General features: G+C 41.1%; 2 protein-coding genes across 7 annotated transcripts in view; one reads left to right on the top strand and one right to left on the bottom strand.

Annotated features, from left to right (window-relative positions):
• The first annotated feature begins 284 nt into the window (after positions 1-284).
• Positions 285-4,121, top strand: SETD6 (SET domain containing 6, protein lysine methyltransferase). The gene is made up of 9 exons (XM_044256036.1): positions 285-334; positions 530-643; positions 729-873; positions 951-1,092; positions 1,223-1,417; positions 1,543-1,663; positions 2,932-3,112; positions 3,276-3,418; positions 3,566-4,121. The coding sequence occupies exons 1-9, from the start codon at positions 308-310 to the stop codon at positions 3,869-3,871; spliced, it is 1,374 nt and encodes a 457-aa protein (XP_044111971.1). The 5' UTR covers positions 285-307; the 3' UTR covers positions 3,872-4,121.
• Positions 4,122-4,736: 615 nt separating this feature from the next.
• The window catches only part of CNOT1 (CCR4-NOT transcription complex subunit 1), a 111,670-nt gene continuing 95,538 nt past the window's right edge, over positions 4,737-20,868 (bottom strand). For 3 of the 6 annotated variants that reach the window (XM_044256030.1, XM_044256032.1, XM_044256031.1), the window contains exons 39-49: positions 20,343-20,595; positions 17,717-17,965; positions 16,368-16,531; positions 16,060-16,177; positions 14,591-14,692; positions 11,629-11,802; positions 10,236-10,385; positions 9,063-9,243; positions 6,913-7,045; positions 5,954-6,088; positions 4,737-5,795 (exon numbers count right to left, since the gene is read on the bottom strand). In XM_044256030.1, coding sequence (XP_044111965.1) covers positions 5,717-5,795; positions 5,954-6,088; positions 6,913-7,045; positions 9,063-9,243; positions 10,236-10,385; positions 11,629-11,802; positions 14,591-14,692; positions 16,060-16,177; positions 16,368-16,531; positions 17,717-17,965; positions 20,343-20,595 — 1,738 coding nt within the window. In that variant the 3' untranslated portion in view covers positions 4,737-5,716. The remainder of the gene's footprint in view (positions 5,796-5,953; positions 6,089-6,912; positions 7,046-9,062; positions 9,244-10,235; positions 10,386-11,628; positions 11,803-14,590; positions 14,693-16,059; positions 16,178-16,367; positions 16,532-17,716; positions 17,966-20,342; positions 20,596-20,868) is intronic. The other 3 variants (XM_044256033.1, XM_044256035.1, XM_044256034.1) reach the window with 1 other exon arrangement.

Here is a 20,868-nt window from a genome sequence, read left to right as displayed (position 1 = left end):
GCTCTTGGAGACAAAGGGGAGAGAGTTGGGCCTGGCTCGGAACCAGGCTCGAGGCGATTCAGGGCGACGTCCGACCGCCCGCTTCCTAAACCCAACTGCGCACTCCCGAGCTGCAGAAGAACGTTCCCGGGGGAGTGATTTGACCAGGTGCAACTCCCTACTCCTAGTCGGAGGCACCGGCGAACGTCACGTGGCGTCGGGGCGGGGACATAGGCCCCGCCCCCAAAAGGGCTTTTTGTGGGACTCCAGAGACGCCGGAAACGCCGGCAACGCCGGCGCAGAGCTCCTGACGCGCGCGGCCTCGGCAATGGCGACTGAGGCGAAGCGCCGGCGGGTAAGTCGCAGGAGACGGGAGCGGGTCGCGCCCCTTTCCGCCGCTCCCCTGCTCCGCTCGCTTGCGGGGGTCCCTGGCTGCCCTCCGCGCCCCCTCCCCCTACCGAGAACCCTCCCTCCTCTCGCGCCTCCGTCTGCTCCCGCGTCCCGCGCGTTCTCCCGGGCGGGCCCTCTCCACGGCGCTGGTTCGTTCCAGGTGGCGGGGCCTGTGGGCGGCAGTGCCGTGGACGCGGACCCGGACCCGGACCCGGACCCGGTGGCCGGTTTCCTGAGCTGGTGCCGGCAGGTTGGGCTGGAGTTGAGTCCCAAGGTGAAGAGGCGGGGGCTGCGGGCTGGCGTACGCGGCGGTGGGGGCGGGGCGCACGCCTTCTCTGACCCGCGGCTGCCCGGTCCAGGTGGCGGTGAGCCGGCAGGGAACGGTGGCCGGTTACGGCATGGTGGCCCGGGAGAGCGTGCGGCCCGGGGAGCTGCTGTTCGCCGTGCCGCGGGCCGCCCTCCTTTCGCAGCACACCTGCTCCATTGGCGGCCTGCTGGAGCGAGGTGGGTGCGCCGGCGGGGACGCGACGGGGAGGCGGGCCGCGCAGCGGCGCGGGTTTTCACCTCCGTGTCTCCCTCAGAGCGAGGCGCGCTGCAGAGCCAGTCGGGCTGGGTGCCGCTGCTGCTGGCGCTGCTGCACGAGCTGCAGGCCCCGGCCTCGCCCTGGAGCCCCTACTTTGCGCTCTGGCCGGAGCTGGGCCGATTGGAGCACCCCATGTTCTGGTGAGCGCCGTAGGGGGTGGGGAGCACCAGCACCGGAGCCTGGCTCGAACCGGCCTGGCCGGGGACCGGGTCCCCAGGCACTAGTCCCGGTGGGGTGTGTGAAGGGAACTCGGGTGGGGTGTCACTGCAGGCCTGAGGAGGAGCGCAGGCGACTGCTGCAGGGCACAGGTGTACCGGAGGCCGTGGAGAAGGACTTGGCCAACATCCGCAGCGAGTACTATTCCATCGTGTTGCCCTTCATGGAAACCCACCCGGATCTTTTCAGCCCCAGGGTTCGCTCCCTGGAACTCTACCGCCAGCTCGTGGCTCTTGTGATGGCCTACAGGTCAGTGAGCAGACCTTGAAGGACTTTCTTCCTTTAGAATTGAGGAATAAGAGGGGAAAGAACGGCGAACCGCACCCCAGTCTCTCACCCTACCCTGGGCTTTAGCAGAGTTCTCTCTGTGGCAGCTTTCAGGAACCACTGGAGGAAGAGGAGGATGAAAAGGAGCCAAACTCCCCTTTGATGGTGCCTGCTGCAGACATACTAAACCACTTAGCCAATCATAATGCCAATCTAGAATACTCTCCAGTGAGTGCATTCCTCTGTTACTGTTCTTATGTGCACTGATGATCAGGCATTGGATTCAAACCAGTGCTTGTCATTTGTGCTGGTCTGAGAGGCTAAGTGGGCCCCGTTCTCCTCATGGTAAAAACAGAGATGAAGTTAGCTTTTGTGATGTAGGTTGTTTGCATATTCCGAACAGTGGGAACACAAAACCTCAATACCCGCAAAGAAAGTTGTGGTTATTTTTCTAAGCTACTGCCATCATTTCCTTCGTGTCAGAGGTTGGCTATACTGTCAGTACTTCGTTGGGAGAAGCAGGGAGGGGAAGCGGATGGGCATACATCAGGTCAAAGATAATACCAGGGTTGTATCAATTCCATTTACTAAGTGGAATGTTGTAAGAAAAGATCAAGTTTATGGAATTAGGGAATGGCTACTTTTTAATCCTGGCCTCTATCTGCCATTTTCACTTGGGATTTAATTGTTCCTTTCTAAAAACAAGCAGCTTTTTTCTAAGTACTGCAGATGACTGAGCAGAGATTCACCTAATAAAGCAGTGAGGCTGAACTTGGGCTTTTGTAAGTCTCACCTCTTTGATTCTACTGTATAGGCATATTTCACCTCAGATACTGTGCTTTTTACAAATTGAAGGTTTGTGGAAACCCTGTGTTGAGCAAGTCTATCGGTGCCATTTTTTTTTCTTTTTCTCCCCCCCCCCCCCCCTTTGGGAGCAGCAGGCTTCCTGCTAAACAGGGAGCCTGATGTAAGGCTCGATCCCAGGACCCTGGGATCATGAGCTGAAACGAAGGCAGAATCTTAACGGCTGAACCACCCAGGTACCCTCTTGCTTCAGGACTGTGTGTCCTATTTTGGGAAGAATTAAAATTGTAAGAATTGCAATATTTCAAACGTTTCCATTATTACTATATTTGTTTTGGTGATCTGATCAGTAAATACAACTCCCAGAAAGCTCAGGTGGTGGTTAGCACTGTTTAGCAAAAAAGCTGTTTTTTGAAATACATTTTATATGCACTGGGATACAAAAGAGTTCATTTGACTCATTTTTTTTTTTAAACAGTATTTGCTTTTTTGTGGTGGTGTGGAACCGATCCTATACAATCTGAGGTATGCCTATACAGGACTTTAATAGGAACTAAAAGTAAAATGTGGGTAGGCGTATCATCAATTCCAGTGTTAGCTGTACCCACTGGGAAGATCTTCCGAAGAGGGAATTAATCTTCATGGGGCTGGCCAGGGAAGGGCCTAGTCCCAGCTTCTCCCTTCCACCCCAGAATTGTCTTCGGATGGTGGCCACTCAGCCCATTCCTGAAGGCCATGAAATTTTCAACACTTACGGGCAAATGGCTAATTGGCAGCTGATTCATATGTATGGTTTTGTTGAACCATATCCTGACAACACGGATGACACAGCTGACATTCAGATGGTGACAGTTCGTGAAGCAGCATTACAGGGTGAGTGTCTGGTTGATGCAATCCTGCGACACCAGTGGATAGGTCTCTGCCCACCCCGGGTGCTCTTAAATAGCAGCTGCCCCATTCTTTGGAAACTGGGTAGTAGATAAGAAGAAAGGAACTGCTGGATATATGGAGACATTAACGCTATTACCGTCTACAGGAACAAAAACTGAAGCTGAAAGGCTCCTACTATATGAACGCTGGGATTTCTTATGTAAACTGGAGATGGTTGGGGAAGAGGGAGCCTTTGTGATTGGGCGTGAGGAGATACTCACTGAAGAGGAACTGACCACTACACTCAAGGTAAAGGGCTGAGAATAGCCAAAAAATATTTAGAGCTTAGATGAGAAAGGAAACATGGAATGGAGGGAGAACACACTTAAATGCTGTCGAGATAGGCTTCTCCAAATTTAGAAATACACAATTAAAGGGCCCAACGATTGCTTCTAGGTACTGTGCATGTCTCCTGAGGAGTTCAGAGAGTTTAAAGACCAGGATGGATGGGAAGATAATAAAAGGGAAGAGGACAGCCTGACAATCACAAATATCCCGAAACTCAGAGCATCATGGAGACAGCTTCTTCGGGACAGTGTTTTGTTGACCCTGCAAAACTATGCCACAGACTTAAAATCTGAACAAGATTTACTAGGTAACAAGGAGGTGTACACCAAACTGAGCTGGAGGGAACAGCAGGCCTTGCAGGTTCGCTATGGTCAGAAGATGATCTTACACCAGTTGTTGGAACTGACAAGTTAGCAGGTTTTGTGTTGCCTGAAGAAATATCGACAAGAAGTTTATTCTAAGCTAATATTCACTGATGCTTGAAAAAAAAGAAAATTTGGATCTTCTGCTTCACTTTTCCTTTCATTAAGTGCCAAAAGGAAAAGCAGCAAAGGTGGTATGTTAGGGTTAACTCTGAGGTAAGGCTAACCATTTGAAGATTGGGCAGTCTTTAAAATTGGAAACCGCTGATGGTTACTAAGACCAATAAATCGTTTAACTGCTTTGTTCTCAGTCTGAACTAGAGTTAGCAGAAATGTGACAGTAGTAAGGTCTTGGTCTTTAGTAAGTAGTTAAGGTCATGGACTTCAAAGTAGACCTGGGTCTACTTCGAGCAAGCTTCTTCCCTCCAAGACTGTTTCCTGTTTGAGGGTTTGATGAGCTGTATGGCGCTGGCACTCAGCACCTGTTTTACTTCCTCAGCAATCTGAAGTTTGCTATAGATGGCACAGCTCAACCTTAAGGGAAGGAACCCTAAGATAAGACACCAATGACATTCAGCCTTACTTGTTAAAATTTCTATTTAATCTTGAACTTTTTTGTCCTCTGTGGCCATAGAACTTGACAATCAAAGGTAAGGTATTTTTTAGGTGGCACAAATTTTAAATATATCAAAATCCCACGAGGAGAAAGGGTATGAAAAATCTTTTTTAATTCTTTTGTCACAGAAACCTGCTCCAGTGATTTTCTACTGTTGAAACATGCCAGGTTAGTGGGAAAGATCTCATCGTTCAGCAAGAAGTGATGTTTCCTCCTGGCCCCTGGCTCTGTGAGAAGGGGCCGTCCACTTTCCTCCTCACCACCAGCACTGGCTGCTGCTACTGAGAAAGGCACAGTGGACTCACACGTATGTCATGACTTTAATGTTTTGACTACAGTATGCATACACATACAAGTAAGGGAGCTAGAGCCCAGGAACTAGAAAGGCTACAAAATACAACACATGGACCAATACATTTACAAAACATTCAAAATCTTTACAAAAGGGGCTGTATTGGTCCTTTTGACTTTTTTGTTCAACATAGCCTGTATGGCTATTCACTGGGAAGGAGGAAGGGCAATTCATATGCTTTAGTCAGTCCCCTTCCCCACAATTTACAAGTAAGAAGAGAGAGCTAGGGGCACTTGTAGGCGTGATGTGGTTTCCCTTTATAAAAAGAGCTGACTGTATCTTGGGGCCTAAAGGGATAAGTTCTCCAGCTGAAATGAGAAAATGATGCTCTCCCAGCAGTCAACTTCAGATTTGGGGAAGAAACAAAACAAAAATCCATGGGATCTCAATTGTGAGCTCTTCCCATGTTCCCTAAGCATATCAAATAGTAGCACATACACATTTTTAACTGTGATTTTCAGGGTCCCCTGTTCACATTAAAAAAATAAGTTACACGATATTTAAACTGGCTTTTTTTTGCTATTCTTTGGGACACCAGGAATGTCAGAGACATGGAGCTATGTTATATCCCCAGACAAGTGCATGGCATCAACAGCCTAGGCAGGTACCAAGTTTACCTACTAGCCTTGGACACATTTTGCACAAACCCAAGAAGTTCCAGACAAAGGTTTTATCTTTCATATATTTACACAGTTCAAAATGATATTCACAGCATCTTCTAAATTTTGGCCAAGAGTCAATAAAAAGCATTTAAACTTTGGAACGTGCCCACATAGGAAGCTGACCCAAACAGTAATTGGGGCAGGTACCCGGAAACCAAAGGGCTGGGAAAGTCAGGAAGAGCTGAAAGGGTTCTTCAGCCAGTTTATAAACCTGGTGCAGTGGGACCTCCAGGCTGTGACACATTTACAGCAGAGATGCAGATCCATCTAACTGGCACCTGTCCCTTCCATTACTTGCTGAGCCTGCTTCTGTCCCATGCAGCACTGTGCAACCGACTGGAATAACCTGAAAACAGACAGTTACAAGTTTGTGAGAAAAACTTCAGACCTGGCAGTATCCTGGGTCACATGAGCTTTAGCTATCATTAACCTTCTTAATCACCCACCCCAGCTAGAGCCATCATCTGTTTCTCATTCTTAAATAAAAAATGACTTTGAACTCACTTTTCAATTTCTGGGGCACAGTGTACAAACTCGTGGTTCCAGAACTTAAACGCTGGATTTTTAATCAGCTCAATGAAGGTAATAAGAAGACCCCAAGGATGTGGCCTATTTACAATCAACCGTTCCAAGAGAACCCTGAAGGGGAAAAAAAAGGTTAGTTACTGCACAGAGAAACCTACAAATTTATGACCATTTCTCCTTTACCCGTTTTCCTAACCTTTCTCCTTGATTATGAAACTACGTGTAAAAGTTAGCTTTACTAATGACAAGCGGAGTAATGTCTATATATATAGTATGGTTAATCAGGTGGATTCTGAAATTAGAAAACCTGGGTTTGTATCCTGCCCCTCTTCCCATTAGTTAGCCTAGAAGACTGAGTTAAGGTAAAAATAACCGCATCAGATAATAGTCTGTACCACTTTTTACAATGTGTTTATCTCTTTCACCAGAATCTACCCACTGCCCAATCTCCAATGCTATGCGGACTGAGCAGTCTGCACAGATTCCTAAACTACCATTACATCAAAAAAGGGGGAAAGAAAAACATGTATGATTTGGTTATTTCTCTTTCAAACTTCTCCTAGACTAGACGATAAAGAAAAGCCCAAGTTCTTTAGATGGCTTTTAACAGGACTGTGGATTCAGGACTCTGGACAAAAAAATATCACCACCACTACCACCACCTGAGAGAAACTGCTGACTTTCAATCAAAATGCCAGTACCTTTTGTTAAAAACCTTTTATTTTAGCAATGATTAGAATTTGTAATTCTCTACTTGTCATTTTGTGTCTATCAGACTAGTCAACTGCTAGGGCAGACACCATGTCCATTTTGCTCACAACCGTATCTCCTATTTAACAGGTAAAAGATACTCAATACTGACTACATGGGGGGAAAAAATCTTCGTAACAAAGGGGAAGAGGCACCACATAGAATTATCTGAAAAACATCTCCCTTACCTTGTAATCTGTTCTTGGATAGCTTCAGTGTTGGCTTCTGCAAAAAGGTACAGCATGGTACAGCTGAAGTAGTGAGTGTGGCTATTTGGGTACCGCAGCTGATTTGCAATGGCATTCAGGAAGAGATACCGACCTAGAAATTCAGAAAACTCATTTTATTGCAGACCTGTCTCACATGAAAAGCCAACATAAAAAAACAAATCATTCTGAGGGGCTAAGGTTTGGATTTCTGCACTCAAATGCTCTGCCACTGAGCTATAACTCCTAAGGTTTGGATTTCTGATACAGGTTTTCACAGTATCCTTTAGTTTCAACCAGTAGTTCTTGAGTCCCCAGTGTTTCCATTTCTGGGATGGCAGGTTGTTACTTTGTATCTTCATTTTTTAAAATATTTAAAAACAGACCCACTGCATATAAGCATTTAAAAAAATTAGGGAAGGGGCACGTGGGTGGCTCAATGGGTTAAGCTTCTGCCTTCAGCTCAGGTCATGATCTCAGAGTCCTGGGACTGAGTCCCGCATCGGGCTCTCTGTTCAGCAGGGAGCCTGCTTCCTCCTCCTCTCTCTCTCTCTGCCTGCCTCTCACCCGACTTATGATCTCTGTCAAATAAATAAAAAAAAAAAAAAGGGGAAGAATAGCAATTTCACAGATTTCTTTAATGTCGCTTAACAGACAGCTGGATTCTTCTGCCCCATGTTCAGTGTGTTCCAATGTTGTGTTTTATGTCGCCCCCTGGAGAACTCCACTGGATACTCATGACAACCTGAGTACACACACATCATTACTGTGAAAGTAGTTTTGGCCTCAATAGCTCTTACGTGAAAGGGTCTTGGGGACGTCTACCCCTTAGGGCTTCCACTCCACACTTTTGAGAACTGCTAGTTTAGACTGTATTGGAATAAATACATATTAACTGGATTTGGTTGTCTGCCTCTGCTTATTACTCATGTTTATAAGGCTATCCAAGTGAGCTTTAACACTAAAGGCTTATGCCCCCCCTTTTTTTTTGCTGGGTATGGACATAATGGTGTTCAGTCTTTTTAAATCTTGATTTTCTACTCTTTCAGATCCCTTCACAAACAGACAAGCAAGTGCTTGTGTATCAAGATTAACTATCTCCTCCAGAACTGGTAACAGTGAAGTTAAAAGTAGGCATCCTTTTTAAAGTATATGTATGTTATGGGTGCCTGAGTGGCTCAGTTGGTTAAGCATCATCCAGCTGTTGATTGCTGGGTCACCTGAATTCAAACCCCTGTGGGGATTGAGCCTACTTTAAAAAAAAAATTTTTTTTTAATAAAGTACTTTTGTGTTAAAATAAGCAAGTCTATGTAGTTGATTAATAGAGACCCCAGTAGGTACTAAAGAATGAATATAGAAAGACCAAAAGAAATGTGATTCGACCAGGCAAGATGCAACCTTTGGGAAGAATTATATACTGTCAACTTTCCAAAAAGCAGGTTAAGGAAAATCCTATGTTAATTTTTATATACCTAATATTTAACAAGTTGCCTAACAGACACTAATAAATGCTGGGGAGAAACGTAGGCTAACAAAACAATCTAAGATGAGCTTATTTTTAAAGAGAGGCTAGTAAAAAGAAAATGATCATTTTCACACTAAAAAAAAAAAAAAATAGTGTAATCATACAAACTGAAATACTAAGTAATGTGGTAGGGATTCTGGATATTTCTTTCCATTTCTCCAATTTTTTTGCATTAAGCAGATAGTATATAACTAAAGATAAAAGAGCCAGCAGAGAAAGACAAATACCGTATGATTTTACTCATGGGAAATTTAAGAAACAAGCAAAAGAAAATAATGAGAAAGAGTCAAAGCAAGAATCAGACTTAATTTTAGAGAACAATCTGGAGGTTACTAAAGGGGAGTGGGTGTAGAGATGGATTAAACAGGTGATGAAAATTAAGGACTGCACTTGTGATGACCACTGGGTGATGTATGGAACTACTAAATTACTATCCTGTACACTTGAGATTGATGGAACACTGATAACTGGGATTAAAATTTTAAAAATACAGCCATAAACATACTGGTAAAATAACTGTCCGTTGTGGCTTAAAATATTTTTATGATCAGACTATGGCAAAAGGTACAGAGAACTTAACTCTCAGAATTGGCTGGCCTCACTCACCTTCAGTGTCCAAGTCCACAGCTAGGTTCTGGAAGATGTCCATGTGAGCCGAGTGGGTGATCGTGCTCATTGATGGCGTACTACCCTTGTTGTGGATGTGTGCAATGGCCTGAGTCCCTACGTAGAGCACCAGTGCATTTATGAGCTGGAGGTTATAACGATTGCCAGGCTCATTGGATACCTAAACGAACAAAACAAAGCTACTTATTTTCACACAGGATTCAGTATTTCTAGCCCTTTTTATGCCTTCATAGAAGAGCTGAACTGCTCTCAACATTTGTGATTTATATTTTAGAAATTTGCATGACTTTGTGAGGTTGCTGAACAAATACATAGTTGCCTAAGGATGGCTGGGTCAGTACCAAAAACGATTTCCCTTTGGAAGCCAAATCTTGAAAAGGTATCAGCAAACAAGTAAAGTTTGTAAATCAGACTATGCATTATCTCAACTACATTAAAATATCTGGAGGGGCGTCTGGCTGGTTCAGCAGGTCGTGTGAGACTCTTGATAACCGGGCTGTGAGTCTGAGCCCCACATTCATTTTGGAAATTAATGAAATCTTAGAGAAAATATTTGGAGGGGAAAAAGCAGTTTTCTGGTATGGAAACACTGGAAAGATTACACAATTTCAAGTCCTCTTCTGTATACCCAACAACAGGAATCCAATTAGAACAATCTTGGGAGGACTGACAGGGAATGATTATCAGCAGTATTATTCTTAAAGAAAACAAGCCTATTCCCTGGTTGCCTCTTCCAAGGCAATAGCTTTTTGTCAGTGATAAAATGAAGTAGGTAAAATGCATAATCCAGGTAATCTCATATAATCTCATCCAACCAGTAGAAATAACATTTATGTTTTAAAAATTTTAAATCCAGTTGAAAACACTAACTCCCAGGTGTACCTAAGTAGCTCAGTCAAGCATCTGTCTTCAGCTCTGGTCATGATCCCAGGGGTCCTGGGATTGAGTCCTGCATCAGGCTCCCTGCTCAGCTAGGAGTCTGCTTCTCCCTCTCCCTATGCCCTTCCCCCTGCTCGTGCTCCTCCTCACTCTCAAATAAAATTTTAAAAAAACAGAACAAACACTCGTTCCCAAATAGGCCATCCACAGGACTATGCCTACAAAATGCTTTCTATGAAAGACAGCTAAAAGTTTTAAATCAAACCAGTTAACCTGTAGGTTGCTTCGCAAATCAGACAGAAAAGTGACCGGTGATCGAGTTTTAAGATAGGAATCCAAATCCTTTTTGAACTGAGGTGGCATCACTCCAGTAAAATTGGTAAGAATCCGGGGTGCAATGTTAATTTCACTCAACATATCCACCTGCAGCAGACAAATAAAATAATCAAAACCAGAAGTGTATGTAGAGTTAACAGTAAATTCTTTGTCTCTGCCTTAAAAAGTGGTAGGATTGTTTTGCCAAAACTGCACATTATAAATGTCCTGATGAGAGCTGCCACTTTTTATTAATCTTTAATTAAAAGAATATCTCCAACATGATACAAATCTCTCGTTCTGTAATAAATTTTCTTACATATATCTTTCTAAATTAAGGCAGGGTACCTTCCTAAATTAAGGCTGGATAAGGTAACTTTTGCAACGAGGTTTAACGTATACCACTAAAAGTTTGTTTCCTGGACTTGGATTTCAAAAAAGAATAGAGGAGATTCCTCACCCTAACAGTTCTAGTTTTTAAAAAGATGCCCCAGGGGAGCCTGGGTGAGTCAGTGGGTTAAGCCTCTGCCTTCGTCTCAGGTCATCATCTCAGGGTCCTGGGATGAGTCCCGCATCGGGCTCTCTGCTCAGCAGGGATCCTGCTTCCCCACCCCCCACCCCACCCCCCACCCCCCGCCTGCCTCTCTGCCTACTTGTGATCAAATAAAGAAATAAAATCTTTTTTTAAAGGGGAGGAGGGAGCGGTGCCTGGGTGGCTCAGTGGGTTGAGCCTCTGCCTTCGGTTCGGGTTGTGATCCCAGGGTCCTGGAATCGAGCCCTGCATCCGACTCTCTGTTCACCAGGGAGCCTGCTTCCCTCTCTCTCTGCCTGCCTCTCTGCCTACTTGTGCTCTCTCTTTCTCTCTGTCAAATAAATAAAATCTTTAAAAAAAAAAAGCCCCAGCAGAACAGATCATATTTGCTACTTACAAGTAAATAAATAAGTAATGCATGTGAAAGAAAAGAGTGCAAATACATAAAAATTACAGTAGCCACATCAGGGCTACACATACAAAAAACATCTTTGAAATATGAGCATTACAAAGTTCTGTTCTACAATTCTGTGCCACCAGGGCCACCTAGCAAATAACTGGTTCAACACCTCTATTAAGGTTCTATAAAAATGAATTTACTATCAAAATTAATTTAAAATAGCAGCTAGGCAAATACTGTGAACTAACATTCAGCAAGCTTAATAACGTGATCTCCCCTCACCACCCAACAGCATTCTCACCTAACAACTTGTGTGTGTATATACCTGAGAAGAGAGGGGTTAAACAGGTCTACCACTAGAGAAAGGGCTCAAATTCTAAGATATAACTTACTTCTCCTTGCACTGTTTGGAACTTTACCTTCAGATTAGGAGTGAATGGGTCTGGGAGCCTCATGTTTCTTGGGAAGGCACTCAGGATGAGATTTCTTAGCTGAATACAATTAGGTGGGATCACATCACAGAATCCATAATGGTAATCACAAAGGAACTCAGGGAAATCATGCAAAAGAACCAGAAGCACTCTCAAAGTACCCTATTTAAAAAAAAAACAAAAAACAAGAAAAACATTGGCTGTTTTCCGCATTAAGTTAGGAAATGAGAGTAACATTTATACTACCGTAAGTAAAAAAGACAAAAGTATATACTACAAATTACAGGCTTTTTACCAAAATATTTACATCTGGAAATCACCAAAAACCAGCTTTGGGGAGTTTACACCTTGTATGTGTATGCTTTAAGAGGCGGGCAAAAATAAATTAACTAATTAATTAAAAGGCAAAAAATTCGGTCTTCAGAAGCTGGAAAAAACAACAAATGAAAACCAAGAAAGTAAAAGAGGAAAATTAATTACATGTTCTAAAAAGTACTGAAGGAGGGCGAAACAAAGCTGGTATCTTTGAAAAGATGAAAATCCAGGCTTAAATGGCTTTACCAGCAAAATCTTCATTATAAGCACTTAAGGAAAAATGAATACAATTTTCCCAATCTCAGTTTTTTCCAATTCTTTTAATGAGATTTGCATACTCTTGATACCAAAGCTTGATGTGAAAAATCACACAAAAATCTTAAATATTAGAAACAGAAATCACAGTGATTTATCATGATGAAATGGTCCCAAATGCAATGGCAGCTTAAGCATTTGATGGAGTTATTAATAAAAAAAATTTTCATTTTTAAAAAAGCATTCAATGTAACTCAATACCCATTTAATGAAATTTTAAAACTCAACAAATTATAAATAGAAGGGCATTTCCTTATTCAGATAATGGCATCTGCAAGACAAAACTGTAGATTTATAAAAATATAATGGTGAATTACTGAAAGCTTTCTTTACGATCATTAAGGAGACAAACACGACATTATCTCCATCTTCTACTCAACACAGTTGTGGACTTACTGGCCACGGACAATAAGGCAGGTAAAAGTAAAGCAAAAATCCCTGCTGTATGTAGATGAATTGACTGTGTATATAGAACACACTTCCTGGGATGCCTTAGAAGCTCAGTCAGTTAAGCCTCTGCCTTCGGCTCAGGTCATGACCCACATCCATGTCTACTCTGGGTTCCTTGCTCAGCAGAGAGCCAGCCTGCTGCTCCCCCTGCTTGTGCATGTGAGCAGGCTAATAAATGAATAATCTTTAAAAAAAAAAAAAAGAAAGAAAGAAAGAGAATACACTTCTCCCCACAAAAGACACAGATAAACTTTCAGAAAAAGTAAATTTTGTTAGGTAGCTAGGTACATAGCTACAAGGTAGCTGGGCAATATATATATATATATATATATATATCAGTTTTGTTTCTATATGCTGCCAACAAACAAAAAATTTTAAAGGTATTTTACAATTTTATAAAAAACATCAAATAACTAAGGATAATTCTAAAGAAAGAGGCTGAAAACCTCTATGCTAGAAAACTACAAAGCATTACAGAGTAAAATTAAAGACCTAACTAAATTGGAACATACATGTTCAAGATTGAAAGGCTCAGTATTAAGAGGTCTCTATTCTCTCCAAAGTGATCTATAGATCCACTGCAGTCTCAATCTAAATCCCAGCCATCTTTCAGAAGTTGAGCTGACTATATAGTTCTTTATGCAATGGCAAATGACATTAAATAGCCAAAATAATCTTTTAAAAAAGAGCAAAGTGAGGACGATTTACTCTGCTCATTACTCTGGCTTTTAATAAGTCTTACAAATCGAGACAGTTTGGTACTGGCCTAGGAACAGATAAACAGATCAACTACAGAGACACGCATACACAAATGGTCAATTATTTTGATAAAGGTGCCCAATCAATTCAATGGGGAATTAAAAATGGTACTCAAAAGCCTTATATTACTTACTGTGGGGTGGCAGTACTAGGAAGGATGAGGAAATGAACCTCACCCATACACAATATTAAAATTGAGACAGATCATATTACGGTAACACAAAAGCCAGAATAATGTAGGTTCTTGGGCAATGAACAGAGTACAAGCAGAATAGATGGCAATTTGGGACTGGCAAAGCCAACATGAGATACAAAAGCCAACATTTAACAAAAGCAAAAACTTGGATCATTTTTACTACATTAAATTAAAAGTCTCCATTCCTCAAAAGACACCTATTTTTAAGGGAATAAAAAGGTAAGCCACAAGAGTGATTTGGAAATATCTGATTATGTATTAAACAAAGGGCTCATATCCAGAATATATGAAGAATTCCTATTTAAAAATAAGAAAAACATAATCTGGTGAAAAGATGAGCAAAAAACTATAAAAGGAACATCACCAAATGATACCCAAATGGCCACTGTGCTCATTAAAAAAATCAAGGATATGCAAAATTCATTCACAGTGAGATCCTAACTGCACAACTGCCAAAATGGCTAAAACAAAAAACAGACAATACCAGGGATATGCTGGTATAAGAGTTAATGGACACATATACTTTGTAAAACTAGCAGCATCTACTGAAGTTGAACCTATGAATACACTTTTTGGGGACTGGTTATGAAGTACACTTGATTTTTGTGTTTTCCTGAGGATCTGTTATTCTTTAAAAACTTAATAGGAAAATTGGGGAACTTGGGTGACTCAATCGGTTAAGTGTCTGACTTCAGCTCAGGTCATGATTTCAGGGTCCTGGGATCAAGCCCTGGATAGAGTTCCCTCTCCCTTTCCCTTTGCCCCCTCCCCCAATGCCCTCTCTCAAATAAATAAATACAGGTTTTTTTTTTAAAGCATTAATTAATTTAAAAAAATTAGGCCTCATATTCCCAGATGACAGTGTTCAAAATTTTAAGATTAAAGTATTTTAATGTGTAACTGCAAATTAATTACCTTATAGAGGATTTGCATAGGTTTGGTGAGTTCCACATTTCTAAGGAAAGGTGCTAAATATTTGAATAAATCAATCAGTAGCTGCGCATACATAGGCCATCCCTGAAAGAAAGAAATGTACATGAGCCGTAATTATACTCAGCTGCTCTTCTATCACCAAAAAGATGCCCAGGCAGCTACACTGTGACTTACTATCATCTTCATACTAATGTAACTAGAGAATACAGACATTAAATACTGCAAAGACTGGCATGAAAAGGGACTAAGCGTAATTATGGCAACAGTGAGAAATAATATTTACAACAAAATGGCTCCAGGGGTGCCTCAGTGTCTCAGCTGGCTGAGCACCGGACTCTTGATTTTGGCTCAGGTTGTGATCTCGGGGTCAGGAGACGGAGCTCCCTGTCCAGCTCCCCCATCATGCAGAGTCTGCTTGAGCTTCTTTCCCTCTGCCCCTACCCCCGCCATGTATGCATTGCTCACACTCTCTCTTTAAAGAGAAATAAATCTTTTAAAAAGGGGGGGGGTGCCTCCAGAAATTCCAGGATATATAGAGGTCCTTGTTCCTATAGCAAAATTTAAAGAGGACAAGGAAACTCAGAAAACTCAGAAAATTTCAGACACAAAACAAAACAGTCAATTAAGAAACTGACAGAGGTCTGTTTTCTTAACTCCTTCTTTTAATTAAGTCCTAGGTCTCACCCATTTCCTTTCCCACTTCCAACTCCTGTCCAGTAACTTGCAGTTTATAAAAAGTTCACAACACAAATCTTCTCAGCCAAACGTGGCCTGTCATCAACTCCCAACTATACAAATTATGTTCTTTTGGACAAGTTTATGTTATTGTGTTCCTCCTCCTGGAATACCAAATAAAACCCACTCCATTTAAGGATTATCTCACTCTCTTTTTTGCCAACCACGTAAGTAGTCACATTTTCTTCTTAAGGGCTAATCAGGGATGCTTTCTATTCATATGCCATTAAATTGCAAGATGGGAGAGAAACCTCTCATGTTAACTGTGTTTATCTGTAATTACACTTTAAAAACTCTTTACTAGAACTTGATACTAATTTCTTCAAATATAGACCAGTGGTATTCATCACTCTTGAGAGTGAACGCTTTAGCATTTAGAGTGAGAACCTGTAAAACTGGCAGGTTTTAGAGCTCCATTATCCAAGTTTTATTTAAAGCTACTCCAAGGTTTTGACTTTTTTTTTAAAAAGTTCTTAAGCAAGATTAACACATTGCTCACAACAGACCTGGAGGAGCACTACCCTAATCACTGAGGAATGACTTCTAGGCACAGGCAGTCAAGTATTGGTTAAACCTTCTCCATAACTTTACTCCACATTAAATAATTCCTGACTAAGCCTGGAAGGAGTACAATTATTACTAAGTGACTAAGAGTGCTAATAATAAGCTCCAAGTAGTTACAGTCTTCATCTGTAGAAGATAAACTGCAGCCACACCTTCTGCTGTGGCGTATGTGCCAGCATTCTTGCAATAAATATCCGATGAGAGATCAGTTCAAGCCAGGCGTACACAAAGCCAGGAGCTTTGGTAGGCCTCAAGATATGGAATGTATTGCTGAAAGACAAAAACCTTAGTCAGAAGCAAGGTCCAACTTCAATACAAACACATCAGTGTAATTAGAAAACATACAAGCTAGTTTTCAAATCAACATGCCTCAAATCCACAAGAGTACTACTTCTCAAATTTTACCACTAAGAACAGCAATCCTTAACAAGAAATCTCTACTAAATTCAGTAATACTCACCAGAAAGCTGTAAGTGTCTGGAAATTAATGGTTTCCAATACATGCTCAGGTGCATTGAGTTCCAAGAGCAACATGATAAAAATTCGATGGTAGGGAAGCTGCTGAAATTCACTTTGCCGAACATCATGGTCCTGCAGGAGAACTCCCACTACTATACCAAGGACCTACAGAACATACAGATTAGAGCCTGTAAATCATGAAGATAATTCACTTTTATCACTCCCTAGACATGTATTTTTTTCATACTCTTGTGCCCCACATTAAAGAAAAAGAGACATGCCATCTGAATAGACATTATATGCTGGCAGCCAAAGGGGCCATATACTGGTTTGATGTGGCCTGCAGAATTTTGTATTTTCTTTGAATTTCAATAATCTTCAACCAGAACTGTATACTCTCCACAAACTCACTGGTTTTTCAACAGCTCTAAAAATAGGCATGGTATATCATATTCCATTATATTAATACAATCTAAAAAACCTAATTTTTCTGGTCTGATGTGAAACTGATGAGGCAAAATGGTTTATACTTTTGACATTTAGGAGATGGAGGGGCCAGGGACGATTTTTGGATTGCAGAAATGTCTCATACAAAGAGCCATCCTGCATTCCACTTAATCTTCCCACCGAAGAGTAAGAGACAGGATAACCGGTGTGGTAATTACCCACCAACCCTAAGTTTGTTTTTGTAGTTTTAATAGTCAAATTTCCAAGAACTCCACTGTGTATGTCAAAAGAAAACTATTTTGGGGCGCCTGGGTGGCTCAGTGGGTTAAGCCGCTGCCTTCGGCTCAGGTCATGATCTCAGGGTCCTGGGATCGAGTTCCGCATCGGGCTCTCTGCTCAGCTGGGATCCTGCTTCCTCCTCTCTCTCTGCCTGCCTCTCTGCCTACTTGTGATCTCTCTCTGTCAAATGAATAAATAAAATCTTTAAAAAAAAAAAAAAAGAAAAGAAAAGAAAACTATTTTGTTCCTTTTCAGAAAAATCAAGACAACTGCAACATTACTTCTGGTGTTTGAGTTGCTAATCTATTATCAGTGTATTATCAGTATTCCATTCACAGTGATTCTGTATACAAGTGAAAATTTTATACTATCTAAGTATCTTCCGATGTAGTCATTACCAAACATTAACATACTGAAATACACTGTTCCCCCCACCACCTGTGGTCTTAAGTTAAAGTACCATACTCTTCTAAAATTTAGTGATTATGTTTATACTACTATCTACAAATTTAATTTCAGGACTGAAGGGATCTTACAAAATGTTCTGGGGAATAGGCTGGACCCTGAGAACCACTGACGCAGATTTCAAGTATACCAAGACTAAGGCAAAGAAGAAGTTCAGACCTTGTTCAGCAGATTAATCTTTGTGACAGTGTTGGTGGCCTCCCCTGAGTGCTTTACTAGCAGAGCAATGAGTCGGACAAAGGCATCCAGGTTATGATAGCACTTGGCTCGGATCATGGTGGGATTAGCAGCAGGATTGTGCTGCTGCTCTGCCTGAGCACGGTAACTGATTTCAACACACATTTCAGTACACAGACGAAAGAACCTCGTTATGAGGTCATCAGTCTTCAGGATTCCTTGTTGGTGCATCTACCAAGGGAACAACAACGAGAATATGTAAGATAGATAAAAACAAAAAAAAAGAGATAATACACATCAATTTTTAATCTTCATGCTTAAGAGGTATTCTCTTATTCACTCCTTGTCACATTTCTAATTCTTACTTTAAAAAAGGTGTCATGAAAATGACTTCTCCATTAAGGATCAATGACAGAATTCCTCAGTTTTAAGTTTAATGGAGAACAACAAAGATGGAACAGAAGAGATAGTAACATGGCAATTGTGAACAGCGTACAGCCAAATAATGTGGAAATTTAAGTAGACAAATAAACCAACTTTCAGGAGCCCACTAAAATCATATAAAGACATTCTAGCCAATTCATACTTCCCCCATGTAGGAAATTAAATGCCATATATTTCATATTTTATTTTCCCACAGAATTTAACTTCTTCCAACTGACTCAACCAATAACAAAATTTTTGAAACTCCAGCCAGTTGCAACGGGAAAATCAAGTAATAACTTGTATGATAAATGGGTACCCCAAAAAATAGCCACAGATCTAATCTGGCTATTTTAAGGAAAACTGAAGTCTATTTTAAAGTAAATTCAGTTTAAAATAAAATGTTCTTTTAAAGTATAGAAGTACAAATTTTATGATATATGATTTGGAAGTGAAGCAGAGCAGAGAAGTTATTTAGCTAGTATGAAACAAGACAGTACAAAAAGAGTTAAGGGTGCAGAGAGAGAGAGGGAGGTCAGTGCTTACTTAGAGAAACCAAGCCCAGAGAGAAAACTTGACCGTTATCTTGGAAATTTTAAAACAAATCACTGTCCCTTGATAAGCAATAAAATAACTGAACTGACATTAATGTACTCTAGGCAAGAGAGAAGTTCAGCAAAGGGACTTCTGGTACACTGAAATCTGAAAAACTAACAGGGGGTTAAGGTAATAAAGACAAACGGCTGTGATCAAGAGGGAACACAAGGAGGAAAGAATTCTCAAAAGGATACAAAAGAGAACAGAAAAGTATAAATTATACTTTCTTAAGCAGAGAGAAGAAACAAGAGCAAATAAGCCAGCAGGAAGAACGGAGACAGGTGCCACATCCATACCCATGAAATATTGATGATCGCAAAAACCAAGTGATTCAGAGTTGTTCTATCCAAATCAGAAATCAAACTATAAACATTCAATAACACCCATGCAATAAAGTATATTTCAGAATTTTGTTGGGTACAGAGCTACTGTACTGTATGATTTATTCAACTAAGTTAAAATTCATCTTAAAAAGTAAATCCAATTTCTAACTTCTAAAATTTAAATCAGCTCTTACACACTATCATTTATCTGATAATAGAACTAATTTGCAATCTTTCTTTGGTAGTACTCCTAAACTTTCATCTCAGTTTAAAGAAATACAATGGTCAATCTGCAGAAATTAGCAGATAAACAAATATCGCTCCCTGAATAAACATTACAATAGTCCTACTAAAGGAATTCTAAGGGCAGTCAGCCCAAGTACCATTCTTGCCATTAAATCCCTCCAGTGGTTGAAAACAGACAGTAATGATCAAAAACAGAATGCTAAATGGTACTGCAGCTCTCTTTCTACATTTTTGTCTGTTCCTCCTGTTCACAAACATTCTTTCCAAACCTAATTATTCTAGGAACTTGCCTCCTACTTTAATTCAAAGTTCAATTTAGATCAAATAAAATGAAAACAAATACAGTAAGCCATTTTCCAAAAGAACATGTTAGTCAGTTTTAGGTAAATAAGCTACTTAATTTAGAAAATATAAGAAAAGATTCCACCCATTTAAGTTTTTAGTGTCCTCTTTTTTTTAAAAAAAAAAAAAACATGAGCTAGGGGCGCCAGGGTGGCTCAGTGGGTTAAGGCCACTGCTTTCGGCTCAGGTCATGATCCCAGGGTCCTGGGATTGAGCCCCACATCAGGCTCTCTGCTCAGCAGGGAGCCTGCTTCCCCTCCTTTCTTTCTGCCTGCCTCTCTGCCTACCTGTGATCTCTGTCAAATAAATAAATAAAACCTTTAAAAAAAAAAAAAAAAGGAGCTATTGTGAGAATTTGGTTAGCCCATAAGGCCCTAGTTATAAAGCTAGTAAAATTATGACATACATCTGGCAATTTCATTATTATCTGATCCCATACTTTGTAACTATGACAAATGAAATGGGATAAGTAGAACTAAAGGGAACATGAAATGTTGAATTTACTGGTTAGCACCCAAAGATGAGGAAAAGAAATAGGCTTTATCAATTTAACAGAGTAATGATGGTGACAATTTTTGGTTTACATGAGTATGGAGGTAACTGTCTGACCACAGGTACGTAATACTGAGCTTAAATATTGGAGGCATCACACCCTACTTATGTTGAATAAAAAGCACCTTTCTTTCCAAAAGCTCTACCTGTCCAACAAACGCAGAGAAAGCTTTGGTACTGTCACGGCCAGCTGCTGCTGAATGGTAGAGATTCACCCATTCCCTCAGAAGATACTCTGCCTTCTCCCTCAGGCCTGGAGGATCATCATACTCTGAGGCTTGAGAGATTCCAGAATGCATCATAAAGTTAGGGCCTCCATGAGCACGATCAATCATTGCTTCATAGTTGGATCGCACTACTTCCATCAGCTGGGGCAATCTAGTACAATAAATCCAGAGTGAAAATCAGTCTACTCATGGTCGTGATTTCACAGACAGACACAGCTGGACAATTTGCTTATTTAACAGAAACCACAACAGTGACTTCCATATTTAAACAAAACTATCTTCGGTCTCTGTTTACTCATAACCATATAATACACAAATAACTGACCTTGGTTAAGCCACTTCTTAACCCCCCCAAAAATAGTGCCTGTTGAAATGGAGCTGATCGATGTTCACAGTCAACAAATATTCACTGTGTGCCTACCAT

Source organism: Neovison vison, chromosome 7 (assembly GCF_020171115.1).
Source record: "Neovison vison isolate M4711 chromosome 7, ASM_NN_V1, whole genome shotgun sequence".
Taxonomy (NCBI): Eukaryota; Metazoa; Chordata; class Mammalia; order Carnivora; family Mustelidae; genus Neogale; species Neogale vison.
Note: the sequence above shows the minus strand (reverse complement) of the source record. Positions and strands in the feature narration are given on the sequence as shown.

What these genes read in the sequence shown, in the direction of transcription:
- SETD6 (XM_044256036.1), top strand. Translation starts at nt 308, where the DNA reads ATGGCGACTGAGGCGAAGCGCCGGCGG. An exon ending in GGCTGGAGTTGAGTCCCAAG is followed by an intron (nt 644 to 728) that starts GTGAAGAGGCGG and finishes TGCCCGGTCCAG; the next exon opens with GTGGCGGTGAGCCGGCAGGG. An exon ending in TCGTGAAGCAGCATTACAGG is followed by an intron (nt 3,113 to 3,275) that starts GTGAGTGTCTGG and finishes TACCGTCTACAG; the next exon opens with GAACAAAAACTGAAGCTGAA.